This window comes from Sciurus vulgaris (genome assembly GCF_902686455.1).
Source record: "Sciurus vulgaris genome assembly, chromosome: 10".
Taxonomy (NCBI): domain Eukaryota; kingdom Metazoa; phylum Chordata; class Mammalia; order Rodentia; family Sciuridae; genus Sciurus; species Sciurus vulgaris.
The window spans coordinates 120,648,042-120,667,905 of NC_136470.1; the positions used below are offsets into that span (position 1 = coordinate 120,648,042).

Below are 19,864 nucleotides of genomic sequence, written 5' to 3' on the forward strand. Positions count from 1 at the left end.
CAAATACTAAATTATTCCACTATATGATATATCTAAAATAGTCAAACCATAGAAGCAGAAAATTCTGCTGATGGTTGTTAGGGGCTGAAGAAAAATTAAGAAATTGTTCTTAAATGGGTCTGGGTCTATAGTTTCTGTTATGCAAAATGATACATTCTAGAGATGTATTGAATAATGTAGCACCTATAGTTAATAATACAACATTGCACATGTTAAATATAATAAGAGGATACATCCCGTGTTAAATGTTTCTAACCCCAAAACACACACATACACACACACACACACACACGCACGCACGCACACACAAGGAATATTTTGGAGGACGTGTACATGTTTAGCATCTTGTTTGTGGTGATGGTGTCATGGGTGAATGCATATGACCGAATTCATCAAGAGGTACTCATTAAATGTATACAGATACATTTTTGTACATATGTTATCTTGCGAAGCTAAAAAATAAAACAGGAACTTTGCATAGAGGCCAGTAATAGCAGGAAGAATAATCGTTTACATAGCTGTATCATTTCACAGCTTTGCATACTTCTACTTTGAGACGTTGGGGACACCCCTGCCATCTTTATTCTGCTCCAGATAGGCTGAGATTCAGAGGAAGAGAGGACTTCCTCAGAGAGCCTGGTTTTTCAGCATCTTGTTGCTTGTTTCTGTCCTGTAATGCTGAAGACTGGTGTGGGAGAGTCTTGGACCAGCAGTTGACTGTAAACAGGGCAGAAAAGGAAAGGAGATAAAAGGAAGAGAAAATCTGCACAAGCAATGTATAATAAAAAGTAAGCTACCCTGCTCATAAAGTTTATGTCCCATAATCGTCTACTGTAAATTGTTCCCTTGGATTTTCCTAGTACGAGTAGAATCAGAATGGTAAAACTGATTGCTGTGTTCTAGGCTGGCCATCCTCATTTGACCAAAGGCCAAAAGATAGCTTTCCAGGTTGAGATATGAGGACCTTGGCAGTGGGCGCAGCCCTGCTGGCAAACCTCTGCTAAGGGGAGGCGCTCAGACTCTTTGGGCGGCACCGTCTTCACAGGGGTGGCTGGAGTCAAGTCGGAAATAGAGATCCAGATCTAGGGAGATGTGGATGAAAGGAAGAAACATGGAAGCTGGGCCAGTCGATCAGAATGAGGTTGCAGCACCAAAGAAGGGCGTGACAGCATTCAGAGCTGGGAAAGTTAGGGCGTGGCATTAGTTCTGCCCAAGACACAGGTAGATCCACAGTGCAGATCCACCACGTGGGGGCCTGAGGCTCCTGGGCTTTGACCGAGCCAAGCCAAGACTCAGACACAAGGCAAGAGACGTGAGTAGTGGGTAGGTGTCTGGTCATCTGTGACTGAGCCGGGGGGCAAGCAAGGAAGGCAGTTGACGTTTTACAAATTGTAAAAATTTTTAATAAAAGTGTAAGATTTTAGAATATTTTGCAGAGAGAAAAGGTGCTCACTTGCACTTGTTTGGAGTGATGTACTGCAAGTCGGGATCAAACTCGGGGACCCACACATGCTAGTTAAGTACCACTGCTGTGCCACATGTGTTTCTTTTCTTGTAGGGATTGTGGGGACTTTAGTGAGGAACGAGCCGTGCGAGGTAGGTCTCTGTCCAGCAAGGTGCCAGGCAGCAGAGCGAGGCAGAGCATCCAGAGCACAGTACAGGGAGTCACGGTCCTCAACACCGATTCCAATGACTTGTCCTTCCCAGGAAGGTCAGCATCCTGTTCTCCCCATGTGCTCCCTGAGGCGAAGGATGAGTCTTGTGAAAACCCTGGCAGACTGTCCCCTGACAGGAATGTTGGCGTCACATGTCCCACTCACCTCCAGCGTGCTCGAGTGAGAGGGCAGAAGCGAAAACACTGCCCCTTTCCTTTCTTCCCACCATGTATGGTCGTGCCTCCGGCAGCCAGGTAGCTTCCCGCTCCTTCGCAGGGCAGGTGGCCCACCAGAAAAGGCCTCCAATCCTTGATCTCAGAGTGGAATGAACAGGAATCTGGCCAGGATTCCTCTCACTACTCTTAAAGTCAATTTTGTCCCCATTTTGAGTGTTCCGGGATGTGCGTCCTCCCAGGGTCACCACAGGGACATTCAGAGCAGTCGGCCTGGATGCTGCTCCCTTGCTTCTTATAGGTTGTTTATTAAGACTTTTATACAAGGTCAAATCAGCCTTTGAGGGAAAAGCTCCCGAATGAAAACATGTAGCCCAAGTTGGGTGGGTGGGGGCAGCAGAATGAGTGGGGCCAAGCAGGGTCACCTGCATACCTTGGTTTAAAGTGGCAGGGTTGACCAGAAGCTGATCCCAAACTTTCAGCCTCCAGAACCGGGAGAAATCCATTCCTGTTGGTCACCCAATCTCTGATATTCTGTTACAGCAGCCTGAACAGACTAAGGACCTCCCCGTGGCCAGTGCCTAGAGTTGTATCGGTGGCAGAGTTGCATAGCTTGTGATGTCGTGTGTGGATCGCAGCTCTCGAGTCACTGCTTGTGAACCACAGGGTGCCTGCCCTCCCCTTCTCAACCCTTTGGGACATCCACTCACTTTATGTCATCCAAGGATAGTTCTCGCTTTCTTCCCCAATTCGTAAGTATTAGGAGATAGGCTCCCCCCAGCATGGCAGTGTCTGATCTCCTGCAGCAACCCAAGGGACGCCCTGCAAAGCTGCTCTGGAGAGCTGTCTGGAGTTAGGTTCAGCAAGGCCTGAGAGACCCAGAAAATATTAAAACCACCTTTATAAGACTTTGACCCTGTTCAAAAGCCACAGGATTATTTGTGATATTTTTTGTTTTAATGATTAATAGTGACTTAATAAATTTAAGTGGTTAATTAGCTGAAATATAAATACAACTTAGGAAATAATTAGAAATTTGAGATATGTTTATCTGGAGGAGTTTGAAGACTAGAATTTATTCAGTCAGAATAATTGCACTAAATGAGACTAAATTATTAATTTATCAAGTGTGAAGTCTCTCTCATATATGCAATTATATTTATCCTACTTGAATCTTTTAGAAAAACTACGAAGAGACTAATAGTTTTCAAGTGGTTTATCCATCAAATAGATGTTGAAATTTTGTGTTTATTTCTCTGCTCACAACTGTGAGGCTGTTAGGATGCTTAATGTAGTTCTAGCCTTTCAGAAACTTGCAGCAGCTAAATTGAAGAGAGAAAAAAAGTTGAAAAATAATACTTGGTTGTATAACTGAAGACCACAGGACACGCCAGTGGTGTCTGAGCAGGTCATAGGTAGCAGCAACTTACAAAAGGGAAGAGAATGACGACTACATTTAGCAAATCATTTTCCCCTGAATTTGTTCCCCTTGTGCATAAAGGGGCTTCAGACCTGCTTAGGTGAGACAGAGTATGTGATGTGTTCAGCATTAACATGAGGCTTTGTGCAGAGAATGGACCTTCTAAAAGCAGAGTCTTGCACCTCCTTCTCAGTGCCTCTTGGGAATTGTTGAGGTGTTCCTCTTGTCTTTCCTTAGGGCCTGTGTTCCTTTTGAGCTGCTGTAACAGAATACCAGCAGCTGGGTGGCTTATAAACAGTAGAAATTTCTCACTGTTCTAGAGGCCGGAAGTCTGAGATTAGTGTACTAACAGATGTGGTTTCTGGTGAGAGTCCTCTTCCAGGCTCCAGAGCTGCCTGTTTTGCACTGTGTCCTCGCATGGAGGAGGTGGGCAAGGAAGTTTTTCAGGGCACTAATCCCATCCAGGAGCGCTTATGACCTAAGCACTTCCCAAAGGCCACACCTGCGACTGCCATTACATACGCAATTAGGTTTCAATAGATGAATTTGGGGGTGGGGGTAACATTTGGTCTATGCTAGCAGACAAGAAGCTGCAGGTCAGAGGGGCAACAGTTCCTTTAAGGCCAGAAGTACCCTAGAAAGTTATCATTCTGAATTGAATGACAAATAAATAGACATGAGGTCGCAAAGTGGGAAGAATACCTGTCCACGGCTGGCATCTTGCTCACCGGCTGAGACAGAGGTGCTAGGTATACCTTCTCTTCAGAGCAGGGCCTCACCAGAGATGCAGTGGGGCCTCTGAGTGCAGGCTGAATGCTTTCTCTCTATGGCCAAATACCTCACCCCTGTGCCTGGGGTGTGGGACCTGAGTTCTGCACAGGTGTCTTCTCTCGGCACGCCAAGGCTGTGAAATACTGGAAGTAGACTGTACATACCTTTTCAGTTGTCTTGTCCAAGAGGATTGCTAAAGTGAGATGCACAAGGTTCCCTATGCATCCCAAAGGAGCCCCAGATTGCATACTGTTCAGCTACAGTCCCAAAAGTCATGACAGCCACTCACAGAAAACAAGAGTAAGATGTCCATGGTTGCTGCCACGCCCCAGCCATTCATAGTTGTTGTCCTAAAGGGAAGAAGTAGATGTGCAGGGATGGAGGGAATTTCCAGTTCTTTAGTTTGTGATTAATTTCCAGGTCTGCATCTTTGCTGTATCATCTCCACATGAGGAAGGCACGTGTGGGTCACCTTCGGTACATGACCATCACTGCAGGGAAGGCAAGCTTGGTCTAATCCTTACTCCTCCTTCAAGGTCCGACTCCAACACCTTCTGCCCTGAGCTCTTTAATAAAAATTAATGGTCTTGTATATTGTCCCATGGGCTCTTTGTGTGTACTCTCCCAACCACATATCTGGTTACTTACATGTCCACCTATTTATTCCATTCAGTTTTAAGTTACTTAATGGCAGTCCAGTGTGTGTGTGTGTGTGTGTGTGTGTGTGTGTGTGTGTGTGTGTGTGCGTGTGTATAGTCAGAAGTAAAAATATGCTCAGAAGCTGAAAGTAGACACTCAGTGCTGTATACTGACTGAAAAATGTCTATCTAGAGGACAGTCCATTCAGCACTGTCATTGTGAAGTGCTGGCATCTTTGCATGTCTAACTATCCTGTTTTTATAAAAGTACTGGGCCCTAATGCCTAATGGCTGGAAATTGTGTTTCGGGTAGGTCTGAGAGAGAGCTCATCCTCCGTAGCTCCTTGCTCTGAGTCCCTTTATCTGGGAAGTGGGGTGATTGGATGAAGGGAACATGGGTTTTAAAGCTGACCAAGTGGGTGACCTTGAGTAAGTTACTCTACCTCTCTGCCCTGATTTCTGAGCTATTAAATTGGAATGATTGCAGTTCTCTTCCACAGTTCTGAACATAGTCATCCCTGTCAGTGTTAAGCTTTGTCACTTCTCATGCTTTTATCTGTGCCCTCATTTCTCATCTGCATATTTCATTAGAATTTGACTGGACTAGTCAGCTCAGGCAGCCATCCCAAAACACCATAGCCTGGGTGGCTTAAATGACCAAAATTTGTTTTTGCATGGTTCTGGATACTGGAAATCCAAGAGCAGGGTGCCGGCATGATCTGGGAAGGGCCCTCTTCTTGGTTTGTCAATAATTGCATTCTCTGTTGTCCTCAAAAGGCACAGAGGGAGGGAGAGGAGGAAGGAGGAAGAAAGAAGAGAGAAAATAAGTTCTTTGCTGTCTCTTCTTAGAAGGGCATTAATTCTATCATGAGGGCCTCCCTTACGACCAAGAGCCCCATCTCCAAATGTCATCATTAGGGCTTTAACATGCAAAGTTTGCTGGGGACACAGTCCAGTCCATAGTAATGTTCATGCCATTCTTACAAGCCATTCTCTAAACAGTTGTTCATGAAATGTAGGTCTGTCACCACTTCTTAGCAATTCAGAATAAAATTCTAGTTTCTTATTATAATTCTTGCTTCATTGTTTTATCTCTCTGCCTTCATTTGAATCCCCCAGGAAGCAGACACCAACATGGAATTAGAAGTGAAAGAGAGGTATCCAGCAGAAAGTTCATAAAAGGTAACAGCAAGAGGGAGAAGGAGTAGGCAGGGAATCCGTAGGTGGCAGCATCAGGCTGGCACCTGTGAAAAGGAGAGGGTAATGGAGGATGATTGGGCAGGAAGATCCTTGGACCTGCGGTGCAACTCTAAGCAAATCTTGTCCACCCAACAGGGGCACCCTACCACTGGCGAGGAGGGAGCTGCACTTAGCTATGGGCTGCAGCTTCCTGAGGAGGTCATAGGCTCAGCTTCCAAGCTGAGGGACATCCGGAAGACACACAAAGCAAGGAGCTGTTAGCTAACTATACATGTTGGACAAGTTCTCTCTAAAAAATGAATTTGAGCAACACAGTTTATGGCCACTGCAGTCTGCTTCATATTCTCTCCTTACCATGCCAAGGTCTTCAATGACCATTCAACAGATATTTGAGTACCCACTTTGTGCCAGGAACCAAGTGTACTGAGCAAAATCAGCTCCTCTGCAGCTTACAGTCTAATGGGGGAAGTGAAGGCTAGTTAAGTAGTTGCCATGATGGTTCACATCACCCAGCTGCATTTCCATGCTCTGAGGGAAGAGAAGACCATTCCATGGCAGTGGGTGATGAAGAAATCTGAAATTCTTGAATTTATAACGCACCCTCTTGCCTCTGTCGTAGGTATTGTTCCCTCTGCTCTAACATCCCTTCTCTCCTTTGCTTGGCCAACATCCTTCAATAATCACAAATAAAAGGTGACCAAAAGCCTCATTTGCTTTGAACAGTTCTAGTTGCCTCATTTTGTCCCAGTATAATTATAATATCACCTTTTTTTTCCATGCTCAAAATGTCCCAAGATATGATGTCTTGGGACAAGATATCATATGGTCACTTATTTGCCAAATACTGTTCTAAGCAATTTATACAAAATATTCATCCAGTGTCCTTATCCCTTTGAAAGAATACCTATGTTTACTGATTTTGCAGTGTAAGAAGTAAGATGGAGTTTGAGTAACTTGCTGAAGGTCATTGAGCCAGTGGTGCTAGGATTTGAACTCAAGCTGTCAGCCCCAGTCTGTGTTGTCAATCACCAGGCCATTTGCCTCTCTTGAGGTTTACCTGGGAACACCTCCTCTCCTGCCCTGTGTCACAGTGTCTGTGTGACCCTTTCCCCCTTGATGTTCCTCTGCTGTAGCACACAGTGAAGACACTGGAGACCCTTCCTGCTCATCCTCCAAACCCCCAGCATCTCACAGACACCAGAGCTCAGTAAATCAGTTGAATGAATGGATCCAGACAGGCAGAGGCTCATCTCCTAAGTTGGAAGAGGACATTCAGAGAGTCATTTTGTTTCTCTTCAGATGTTTTTGACCTTGTCCATCCTTTGGATAACTTACTTCCTCCCCCAGCTTCACACTGTCCCCAGACTACCAATTTGAGAACTGCGGACTAAAAATGGGCATCTTTGAAAGACGTGCATTCCATAGTTCTTTGTTTTGTTTAATTCTCTTTGTGGCATTGCATTCATTGGGCAATTTATGTTTCTTTTCATGTCCCTGAAGTCATGTTTTATTTTTAGATAGTCCTAACCCAGAGGGCATTCTAAAGACAATGATATTTCTGAGTTTTTTTTTTTTTTTATAGAGGAATATGTTAATTTTTAAAGGCATATTTTGCAGTTTGCTAAGGAACTTTGAAAGAGATGGATGGTTGGGTAATTGGGAGATGAAGGTGTTTTTCCCATCTTGATTACACTGCTTCTTCCCCTCTTTCCTTCCATGGTCCTTAGATAATGTAAAAAGAAGCCTAGAACAATCAATTCTAAGAACTTTGTGATTCCTTTTTGATCATAACTGAGACCTACCATATAACATTTCTTTTGATACTGAAGATGAACCTCCTGATGTGGTTCTAGGACATAGAAAAAGCATCCAAGTTGCTATTTAACCAGGAAGGCATTGGTTATCTGCACAGGACAGATCCCAGTATCTTAGAGAGTAAGACATTATTTTCAACCTTCTTCTTTTTAATGATTAGAAAAAGTGATTAGGAAATTTTCAGCTACATAGAAACCAAAGAGAACTCTATCATGAACCACATGTACCCGGCTTCAACCTAACCCACGTTCTACCATCACATAGTCAGACTTGCTTCCCTGAACCAGGAAGGCTACGTGCTGTGGTCGATTGGATTTTCTTTCAACATTTGACTTTCCTTTTGGATAGACTTCTCATATTCTCCCTGAAAAAAGAAGTCAATCTGATAGTCTTATTCTGGCCACTCCTCCCTTCTCTCTTCCACTTCCGAGAAGAAATGAAGTCCTGTTGTGCTTTGGGGTGGGGTGCTGCTCTGCTGGTGTCTCATCCTGAAATGGTCTGGATATCCAGGTGCCATGGAAGGAGATGGTATCACAGTTCAAGGAAGGCAGATACCAAAAAGATGAAGGCACCAGAGCTTGACTTGAAGAATGAGTCCCTTCTGGAGACCCTTTTGGGCAAGTGATAGAAGTAATAATAATTACAGTTCTTTTTTATTATAATGACAATAATAGCCAATACTCATAAGTACAGCAAATATATTATCTCATTGATTCTCACAGTGAGAAGCCCAGTGAGGTACGAAATTTGTTAGCATTTTCATTTTACAGATGAGGAACTGGAGGCCCAGGAAAGTTGAGATATTTCTGGAAACACAGAATGGGGTTGAAAGTTACCGAGACCAATTCCTCCAGTAAAGAGGCTATAGTTCAAGGGGCAACAGGGCTTCTCCACGGCACACTGAAGGGGGATGGGAGCGAGACTCTCCTCCAGGAACCTGAGTTGGGGCTGGTGTGTTTCAGTTATGCCATTTAGTTGTCCTCACTGCCAGAAGCACCTTGTGATTCTTCTCTTACTATCTCTGCCTTCTAGAAATTTGAATTGATTTATTTTATCTTAAATCTGCAATTTATTGAACATTGCAAGCATTTAGAGAATATAGCCTGTTCAAAATATAGTACAAAGACAATGTAAAGTTAGGGGAAGATCTCTTGCCTCCTTTTCTCAAGTTCCCCATATAAAATGAATTGTTTTCATTTCTTTTTTTCCATTTTCTCCACCTAGGGCCTCAAAAAAGTGATTGAAGTCTGAAGGGTAATTTCTTTCTCTGCTATCAAAGGCATTACCCACTGTGGTGCTTATTCATGTTCTTATTTTACTTTCATAATGGGAAAAGACTGTACAAAGAAAAAAATTCAATGAGAAAGAAGCCCTGAAACACATCACTGATTCTCAATCAGAGACTGTGGGAAGAGATGGGAATAAGATTGAGTTATAAAGATTTCCCCTTTCCCTTTTTATTTTTTAATGTATGTCACTACATACACATGGGTTTTTATCTATTCAATATGTTACAATCAATTATAGTCGTTGTTTTTAGGACTAAATTGGGCCCCTTGGAGCTCCTTCAGTCTGGTTCCTGTGTCCTTTTGACATCTCCCCATTAGTCTTTGGTCCTTTCTTACTTTCTGTGGCAATCAGATATCTCAATAAGATATCACATTATACTTTCTTGCTAGATTTATTCTTCTTATGCTGCTGTTGTAATAATCATTTTTTTTGCTTTTGTGGAAGAATAGAAGGAATAGTTTAGATATATGGATTTTAGTACCTCCTGCAAAAACTTGAAAGCTTTTAGTTAGATCAATGAACCATTTGTGAGGGGGGCAGAGCAAATTTCAACCTTCAAGAGCATTATTTTTGGAATGAAGTCTTATTTTTGAAATGGAATTTTTATGTTTTCTAAATTGAGGGTTACTATTTTTTACTAATTTTATATTTTCTCTTGTTAAATTCTTCCACTAATTTCTCTCTCTGCTGATCCATAATTAAGATAGAGAAAGAAAGAAAGAACACAAATACTGCTTACTAAGGAGATTTCATATGAAAAGAATTGGAAAGAATTCTTCGGCCTGACCTTGTCCAGTGGTGAGGGGCATGTCATGCCTGGTGGTGGCTATTCTTCATGGCCTTCTCTGCTCCTGTGTCCAGAGGTCCTCCCTCTGCCTCTGCCCCATTCCTGCTGACCTATCCAAGACTGGCGAAAGGGAAAAGTAGTTTATTCACTTCAGAGCTGGGTATGCTGGAGTAGTCAACTATTCTACCTAATCTCTGAAGCACTCAAGATCTTCTGTTGTGTTTTTACTGATTTATTTTTTGCCACCATGTCAAGTGAAACAAAAAAAACCCTGCCTTCATAAAGCTGAGTGAGGGTTAAATGAAAACTTCTACACAGTGTAAGCATAGGACCTGAGGCAGCAGAGAGGGTTCATTGGTTATTGAATACCTTCTTCCTTGTATTTATATTTATTTATTCATTTTCATAGTCCATTTTCTGTTGCTAAAACTGAGTACCACAGAATTATTTAAAGAATAGGGATTTATTCTGCATGCTAAAGGCTGGGAAGTCCCAGGTCACGGGGCTGGCATCTCTTTGGCCTCTGGTGAGGGCCTTCTTGCTGTATCACGACATGGCAGAGGGCATCACATGATGAGACAGATCCAGCTCTCATCAACTTGGATCTCCCTTTCTTCTTAAAAAAGCACTAATGCAATCATGGGGACCCACCCTCATGACCTCATCTAATCCTAGTTACCTTCCAAAGGCCTCACCTGCAAACACCATTAAGATAGGACTTCAGCAGGAGGATCACCAGTTCAAAGCCAGCCTCAGCAACTTAGCAAGACCCTGTCTTAAAATTAAACATAAAAAGGACTGGGGATGTGACTCAGTGGCAAAGCACCCCTGGGCTAAATCCCCAGTTTAAAAAAAAAAAAAAAAAAGGGACTTTGGGAATCAAGTTTGCACATGCCTTTTGGAGGGGCAAACCATACCATGGCACTCATGCAGGATACACATCTGCCTCATTCAATACAATTCTTGGTTGTTAAATACAAGAACAATATAAAAAGTGCTTAAATAATTGAACAACTTAATGATTATAAGATGAACGTTCTTTTCAACGACATCTATATGAAACAGGCCCCCACTTCCTTGGTCACATGAGGTACACTTTGAGGTGAATAGGACACAGCTCAGCTCTACTTCTGCAGAGCTGATGATTTGGCAGCACCTTGTACTGCTAAATAGAGGTCAGATGTGGGAAGGAGAGTAGACATTTCATTTAGTTAAGTTCACCCTGGCCCAAACCCAGGAAAGACCTTGTCAGCAGAAGGTAGAGCTGTTTGCCCACTACCACGTGGTTCAAGCATTGCTGTGAATTAGCCATGTAATTGCACATCTTTTATGGCTGTGGAAGGAGAGGTCTGCTCTGTAGTTTTAAATTATAGAGTAATGAGGAAAAAATGAAAATGTTTAGGAACCCTTCTGTATGTCCCAGAAACTTTAAACTCCCCCTTGTAAAAGAAACAGAATGTCAGGAATCCTTGAAGAGGATCATTCAACTTTACGGTCTTGGCTCTGCTGGATTTTCACTTTGTCATTCACCAGTGGTTAACTGCAGCCCCAATGGAGCCATCTGTGACTCAGCCTGGTCTTCCTCTTTCCTGGGCCCCTCCCTTGTATTCTGTGGCTGTGGATCCATCATACATCTCCTTGATCCGCTCCCCACTCTCAGGCCTCTGGTCTGAATAGAAAGTCTTGTGACATAGATGTCACCATGGGTGCATCTTTGTTCTTGACCATCCCACACCGTCATCTTTCTTGTTCTGTACTGATCAGATGTGGTTGCCGTGCATGACGAGTCTTCTGGAACCATCTCCCGGGTTCTTATACTCACAGGTGGTGGCAACATGCTCTGTGGCCCCTGGTATGGAGATCAGATGCTGGCTTCCCCTGGCTGGGGGTTAACCAAGAGAATGTCTTTTTGTTCTTTCTGGTTTTGTTTCCTTGCTTGTTTTCTATGCTTAAGAAATGTCATGAAGCTGTGGCATTATGACAGTTAGACCTTGGCATTAGTGTTTGGGACCAGGTGATGGCTAGGCAAGAGGAACAAAAGCAAAACAAGCAAAAAGGCAAACCCGTGTCTCTGGCGGCTGCTGCTATACATGGTGGATGGATGACAGCAGTAACTGCTCAGGTCTCAAGGAAGGAACAAGGACATGGTCCTTGCTCTCACGAGATCTGTAGTTCTTTTAAAGAGATAAGACCCAGTGCAGGAAGAACAAGCCAGAGAAGCAGGCACTGGGAGAGGCAGTTTGGGTGCACAGTTGACAGAAGGGAAGAAAAGACTTCACAGAGGTGGTAGATCACAAGGTCTGGAGTTGAACTCTCACAAATGGGAGGATTCGCAAGGTCGGAGAGGAAGACTTTGAGAGAGGAGACCTGGGGTTAAAAGGCAAACATACAGGTATGTTTGAAGGAACCAGTTGGAAAATTGAGCTGGAGTCAAAAGAAGGTAAGACAAAGTAATGGCAGGTGAATTGAGAAGGGTTGATTAGATATAAACCATAGATAACAATAAGTGCCAGCCTGAAGGGTCTGGAGGTAAGAAAGTATGTCTTAGTGAAGGTGATACAGGATTAGCCTCTGAAGGGCATGCAGGTATAGGAATGGGGTGATCCTTAGAAGAGGGTCATTGTGGGAGGAGATTGCTGCTGGGGCTGCTCTTTAGAGTAGCAAAGTTTGGACCATTGAGATCCCCTCCTAAGCTAATTCTAATTCATTTTTATAGATTTATGCTAGCAGTTTATCACACAAAGAAGAATTTTTGAATGATTCATGGTACAAAGGAGTACATTCTCATTGCATTTGAATATTTGACTTGGAATAAATATATGCATTAATAACTTTTTAAGGACATTTCTAAGTGATAATAGACATTGGAATAGCTGCTTGCTTGATTGACTCTAAAAGCTATGGCATTATTCACAGGCATTGTGACAGCCTGTGACATTGTTGTTTGGGACCTACGAGGGAAGCTTGTTCTGTCATTAAAGTTAGTTGTACCATGGCCAAAAATACTGTAAGCAGTCATGTGGAGCCCTGTCACTGCACAGGGACACATGGGGGCATCACCATTGGAATGATGTCAGGTGTCGGCCAACTTACCAGTGTACATTCTGTACCTTTTCTATGTAATTTTCACTTATCATTATATTTTCACTTCTTTATTAAAATAAATTTTTTGTTCTTTTAAAGAAAATGCATATAAATCTTTTAACTTGCTATAATTCTTTTTTTTACCAGTTTCTTAAATAGCTGGGATAACAGGAATACACCATCACTTGGCTCATTTTTTTTTTTTTTTTTGATTTAGATGTTTTACTTTTATTTTTTTTAAAGTTAATATGTGCATTACAGGAACCAGAAAAATGCAAAGAACAAAGTTTTCCAGCCACAACAGGTGTTTTATTTTTAAGGGGAAAAGATTATCTTAATTCACGTTCAGTTGCTTTAACTAAATACCACAGACTAGATGATTTATAAAGAAAAGAGGTTCATAGAACTGGGGTGTACAATAGCAACGTGCCAACATCGTTTGTAATCTGGTGAGGGCCTTTGTGTTGCAGTGGAACATGGTGTTGGGCATCGTGGTAAGTCTGTCTTCTGCTTATAAAGTCACTAATGACATCCTGAGGGCCCTGCCTTCCTGACTTTATCTCAGCCTAAATACCTTCTGAAGGCCCACCTCCAAACACACTAACATTTGAATTTGGAGATGAAGTTTTTAGCACACAAATCTTGAAGGGCACATTCAAGCCATAGCTACTAAGCACAATAAAACCACACTCATGTGTAGTTGATCTGATCGCATTAGCCTAAGGTCTAGGATTCTTAATAGCAAAAAGAATAGTCACCACAGGGTGCTGTGGCATACACCTGTAATCCCAGCCACTCAGGAGGCTGAGATAGGAGAATCGGAGGTTCAGAGCCAGCCTCAACAACTTAGGGAGGCCCTAAGCAAATTAGCAAAACCTCGTATTAAAATAAAAAAATAGAAAAAGAGGGGTCTGGGGATGTGGCTTAGTGGTTAAGCACCCCTGGGTTCAATCACTGGTACCAGAAAAAAAAAAAAAAAAAAGTCAAAAAGTCACAAAGATTATTTGATGCTTTTCTTTACTCATAGAAGAACCCCCAACAGTTTTTTTTTTTTTTTTTTTTTTTTTTTTTTTTTTTTTTTTTTTTTTTAGTTTAATCATTTTTATTTCAAGTGTATTTTAAAAATCATAAATGGGGTTTTATAATCCAAAGCTGAAACATTTATTCATTGCTTTAGAATCTGCCAAGCAATTCCAGACCATGCTTTCCAAATTCAGTCTTCTTTGCTGTTTTCCAGACTTCTGAGACCTAGTATTTATAATACTCCATTCTAAATGTACAATTTTAGATAACTACTGTACACTTGTTGGAAAGAGTTTTCTGAGAACAGTCCATCAAATATAAAGAATGGTTTCTGTCCAAGGATCAGTAGTGAGGGGAAAATATTAAACACTTTTCAAGAAATCATTTATTCATTAAAAAAAAAAAAAAAAAAAAACAGAACCAGCGAGTTCTCTGTCCTATAAAATTAATCTAAATTATTTTTGAAGACTTTGGTAATATTTTCCCCATACACAGGCCTCAATCCTACTTACTTTTTTATGCAAAGTCACCACTGAAATTTACTGGGAAAAAAAAAATCCCAGGTGTTATTTCAAGGAAGAACAGGTTACTTCTAAGGAAAAGAGCTGCCCTGGTAATTTCTCTCAAATGCTCATTTTAAATAAAAAATAGTTAATGGAAATATTTTTTAAAACAATTTTGGGTACTATGCAACATTACATGAAATAGAAAATCAAAACTTCTCTTTTCTAGGAAATTTTCCATCTTTACTTTAAAGAATACAATTTATTCACCTTTTTTTCCCTTCTGACTGCCTAATTCAATAATTTTTTAAAAAAATTCTGCATCTCAGTTTATCAAGAGTTCTTTTTCAAATGTTCTTTACAACACAGAACACAGACTCCAGAGCAATGTTCTCAAGTCACACTGTTTAACTACAACGAAGTAAGAAATGAAAATGGACGGATATCTTAAGATAGGTATTCTCTCTCCTCTGAAGAGGAGCAAACTTTTAATAAGTGAGCAACACAGAACTCCATTCTCTGCAACTCCCTCAAACTAAGAATACCTCCATTTAATAATATATTATTTTAAAAAATTAAAGTTTGGTCACTAGGAAAGACAGAACAAAAATTACTCCCTTCTCCCCAAACAACAACCCAAACAGTTTTAGTCACTCCCTCCCTTTACTCCCCACAAAAACTGGGAAGTAGTAGGGGCCCAAAGCTTTACATGTGAAATCTCAGCTCCTAAAACATTGCTGCTATTTGCTCAAAAGTTGTAGGTCTACTTATTTCATTCTCCAATACTTCCCCCATTTATAAGTTTATTTCCATACACACACACATGCACGCACACTCCCACACACTCATACACTCACTCTCAAGTAAGACACTTTTTTGTGTTTGTTGATAAATTATGAGGAATATGAACTAGGTGTGCACAGGGTTTCATAGGTGCTTTGTAAACATCAGAGTCACTTGGGTCCTTTTCTCCAAAAGCCTGAAATCAAATTATGCAACCAGGGATCACTACTTTCCCAGACGCTGTTCACAGGCTGCATATTGACGAAGGGCAGAGAAAAAGTCCTCATAACTGATGTTTAGGTGGGAAGGCAAAGAGACAATCTCAGTCAATCTGATTTGCCAGGGAAGAAAGCCTAATGTGCTGTCCACAGGACCAAACTTCAATACTAAATCAGGATCAGGGAAACCATTTGAACTAAGTAAACTGTCTAACATATCTACATCCAAATCTGTAGATCTCTTTTGCTGCTGGGCTACTAACTGGCAAAAGTCCTGAGCAGCTCTCACAATATCTGCTTTTCCATCTTCTGGGGACAGCACCTTCACTGCCAAATGGCAATTTAAAACTTGATCATCTTTGTCATTACTATTTGCAAACCCTGGTGAGTATTTGGAACAATCTAGGCCCAGAAGTTCCTGCTGTTGTTTTAAAATTTCATCCATCAATCTGGAATTATTTCTTTTGAAAATACCTTGGTGGTCGTAGACGCTAATGTAGGAGATACCCACGGCCATACACCACACCACGATGCTCGCGATGTCCGAGAAGCTGGGTTCCTGCTCCTCCGCGGTGATCACCAGGCCCATGTGTACAGGCAACTTCTCCAGGGAACGGCCGTCCGCGCGCCAGCGCAGCCGGGGGTGGGCGGCGGCCGGACCCGGCCCTCCGCGCGGATGCCGGTGGTGACGGCGGTTCCTGCCTACTGCCGGGGGCTTACGGAGCGTAAAGCCGAGCGGCGCTAGGACCGCAGCGGAGGCTGCACGGTAGCAGCGCCTCCAGATCCAGTTCCAGGTGCCGAACCGAACGCGGAGCCAGGAGGTGAGCGTGCGGTGCAGACAGAGCAGCGCGTGTAGCACCCGCCACACCAGCTCGTACAGCCCCGTCATACTCTTGTGGCGCTCGGGCGCCCACCCCACCCTCCCACCCACACCCGCGGCGTGATGGCTTTTTATCCTCCCCTGCTGCCGTCGCGGGCCATCGCTCCGTGTCCCCCCACCCCCCGCGCCCGAACCCCTTTCCACTGCCAACACTTCACCTCGCCCCCGCCGCCATCTTCCTCCTCCCTTAGCAGCCCCGCCTCCGTTAGTACCCCCCAACAGTTTTGTGTAGGACAAGTCATGCTTATGTTCCAAAGAATTCTAACTATCTCAGTTAGCTGGATATCCAGACCTCAATCAAATAGAAGAAGCAAGAAGAATATAAAAGAAGGTAAGACCACCAGAGATAAAGCACAGGCAGTGGAAACAGTGAAGGCAATAGAAATAATAAAACTAGGAGAGATCAGGGCATAACACTGAGCATAGCTTTTAGCATTTAGCCATTTAGCATAAGTGACCCTTGGTGACCCGGGAGAGTAGTGTCTTTTTTTTTTTTTTAAATTTTTATTTATTTATTTATTTTTATTGTAAACAAATGGGATACATGTTGTTTCTCTGTTTGTACATGGCGTAAAGGCATACCATTTGTGTAATCATAAATTTACATAGAGCAATGTTGTTTGATTCATTCTGTTATTTTTTCCCTTCCCCCCACCCCTCCCACCCCTCTTTACCCTCTATACAGTAGATCCTTCCTCCATACTTGCCCCCCTCCCTAACCCTAACTCTAACCCTTCCCTCCCCCCCATTATGTGTCAACCTCCACTTATTAGCGATATCATTCGTCCTTTGGCTTTTTGAGATTGGCTTATCTCACTTAGCATGATATTCTCCAATTTCATCCATTTGCCTGCAAATGTCATAATTTTATCATTCTTTATGGCTGAGTAATATTCCATAGTATATATATACCACAGTTTCTTTATCCACTCATCAATTGAAGGGCATCTAGGTTGGTTCCACAGTCTGGCTATTGTGAATTGAGCAGCTATGAACATTGATGTGGCTGTATTTCTGTAGTATGCAGATTTTAAGTCCTTTGGGTATAGGCCAAGGAGTGGGATAGCTGGGTCAAATGGTGGTTCCATTCCAAGTTTTCTAAGGAATCTCCACACTGCTTTCCATAGTGGCTGCACTAATTTGCAGCCCCACCAGCAGTGTATGAGTGTACCTTTCTCCCCACATCCTCGCCAACACCTGTTGTTGCTCGTATTCTTGATAATCGCCATTCTAATTGGGGTGAGATGGAATCTTAGGGTGGTTTTGATTTGCATTTCTCTTATTACTAGAGATGTTGAACATTTTTCCATATGTTTGTTGATTGCTTGTAGATCTTCTTCTGTAAGTGTCTATTCATTTCCTTAGCCCATTTGTTGACTGGACTGTTTGAATTCTTGGAGTAGAGTTTTTTGAGTTCTTTATAGATTCTGGAGATTAGTGCTCTATCTGAAGTATGATTGGCAAAGATATTCTCCCACTCTGTAGGCTCTTTCTTCGCATTGCTGATAGTTTCCTTTGCTGAGAGAAAGCTTTTTAGTTTGAATCTATCCCAGTGGTTGATTCTAGCTTTTATTTCTTGTGCTATGGGAGTCCTGTTAAGGAAGTCTGGTCCTAGACCAACAAGGTGAAGATTTGGACCTACTTTTTCTTCTATAAGATGCAGGGTCTTTGGTCTGATTCCGAGGTCCTTAATCCATTTTGAGTTTAGTTTCGTGCATGGTGAGAGATATGGGTTTAGTTTCATTCTGTTGCATATGGATTTCCAATTCTCCCAGCACCATTTGTTGAAGAGGCTATCTTTTCTCCATTGCATATTTTTGGCCCCTTTGTCTAGTATGAGAAAACTGTATTTATTTGGGTTTGTGTCCGTGTCCTCTATTCTGTACCATTGATCTACCTTTCTATTTTGGTACCAATACCATGCCGTTTTTGTTATTATTGCTTTGTAGTAGAGTTGAAGATCTGGTATTGCAATACCCCCTGTTTCACTCTTCCTGCTAAGGATTGCTTTAGCTATTCTGGGTTTCTTATTCTTCCAGATGAATTTCATAATTGCCTGCTCTATTTCTGTAAGGTACGTCATTGGGATTTTAATTGGAATTGCATTGAATTTGTATAGCACTTTAGGTAGTATGGCCATTTTGACAATATTAATTCTTCCTATCCAAGAACATGGAAGATCTTTCCATCTTCTAAGGTGTTCTTTAATTTCTTTCTTTAGTGTTGTATAGTTCTCATTGTAGAGGTCTTTCACCTCTTTTGTGAGATTGATTCCCAAGTATTTTATTTTTTTCGAGGCTATTGTGAATGGGGTAGTTTTCCTAATTTCTCTTTCTGAAGATTCATCACTTATGTATAAAAATGCGTTGGATTTATGGGCATTGATCTTGTAACCTGCTACTTTACTGAAATCACTTATGAGTTCTAAGAGTTTTCTGGTGGAATTTCCAGGTTCCTCTAAATATATAATCATGTCATCAGCGAACAGGGATAGTTTGAGTTCTTCTTTTCCAATTCGTATCCCTTTAATTTCTTTGGTTTGTCTAATTGCTCTGGCCAGAGTCTCAAGAACGATGTTGAATAGAAGTGGTGAAAGAGGGCATCCCTGCCTTGTTCCAGTTTTTAGGGGGAATGCTTTCAGTTTTTCACCATTTAGAATGATATTAGCCATGGGCTTAGCATAAATGGCCTTTACAATATTAAGGAATGTTCCCACTATCCCTATTTTTTCTAGTGTTTTGAGCATGAAGGGGTGCTGTATTTTATCAAATGCTTTTTCTGCATCTATTGAAATAATCATGTGATTCTTGACTTTAAGTCTATTAATATGGTGAATTACGTTTATTGATTTCCTGATGTTGAACCAACCTTGCATCCCTGGGATGAAACCCACTTGATCATGGTGCACTATCTTTTTAATATGTTTTTGTATGCGATTTGCTAAAATTTTGTTGAGAATTTTTGCGTCGATGTTCATTAAGGATATTGGTCTGAAATTTTCTTTCCTTGATGAGTCTCTGTCTGGTTTAGGTATCAGTGTGATATTGGCTTCATAGAATGAGTTTGGGAGGGTTCCCTCCTCTTCTATTTTATGGAATACTTTGAGAAGTATTGGAATGAGCTCTTCCTTAAAGGTTTTGTAGAACTCGGCTGAGAACCCATCTGGTCCCGGACTTTTCTTTGTTGGTAGGCTTTTGATGACTTCTTCTATTTCAGTACTTGAAATTGGTCTATTTAAATTGTTTATGTCCTCCTCGTTCAGTTTAGGCAATTCATATGTCTCTAGAAACCTGTTGATGTCTTCGAAATTTTCTATTTTGTTGGAGTATAGATTTTCAAAATAGCTTCTAATTATGTTTTGTATTTCCATCCTGTCTGTAGTGATATTTCCTTGTTCATTCCGAATTTTAGTGATTTGGGTTTTCTCTCGTCTTCTCTTTGTTAGTGTGGCTAAAGGTTTATCAATTTTGTTTATTTTTTCGAAGAACCAACTATTTATTTTGTCAATTTTTTGTATTGTTTCTTTTGTTTCAATTTCATTGATTTCAGCTCTGAGTTTAACTATTTCCTGTCTTCTACTACTTTTGGTGCTGTTCTGTTCTTCTTTTTCTAAGGCTTTGAGCT

The 19,864-nt window shown here is 41.7% G+C and overlaps 2 protein-coding genes across 9 annotated transcripts in view; one reads left to right on the forward strand and one right to left on the reverse strand.

Moving 5' to 3' along the window:
• The window catches only part of TMEM108 (transmembrane protein 108), a 327,142-nt gene that overhangs the window by 43,962 nt on the left and 263,316 nt on the right, over window positions 1-19,864 (forward strand). The window lies entirely within an intron of this gene.
• On the reverse strand, window positions 14,208-16,291 carry LOC306670960 (dehydrodolichyl diphosphate synthase complex subunit NUS1). The gene has a single exon (XM_079156032.1). The coding sequence runs from the start codon at window positions 16,247-16,249 to the stop codon at window positions 15,368-15,370; it is 882 nt and encodes a 293-aa protein (XP_079012158.1). The 5' UTR covers window positions 16,250-16,291; the 3' UTR covers window positions 14,208-15,367.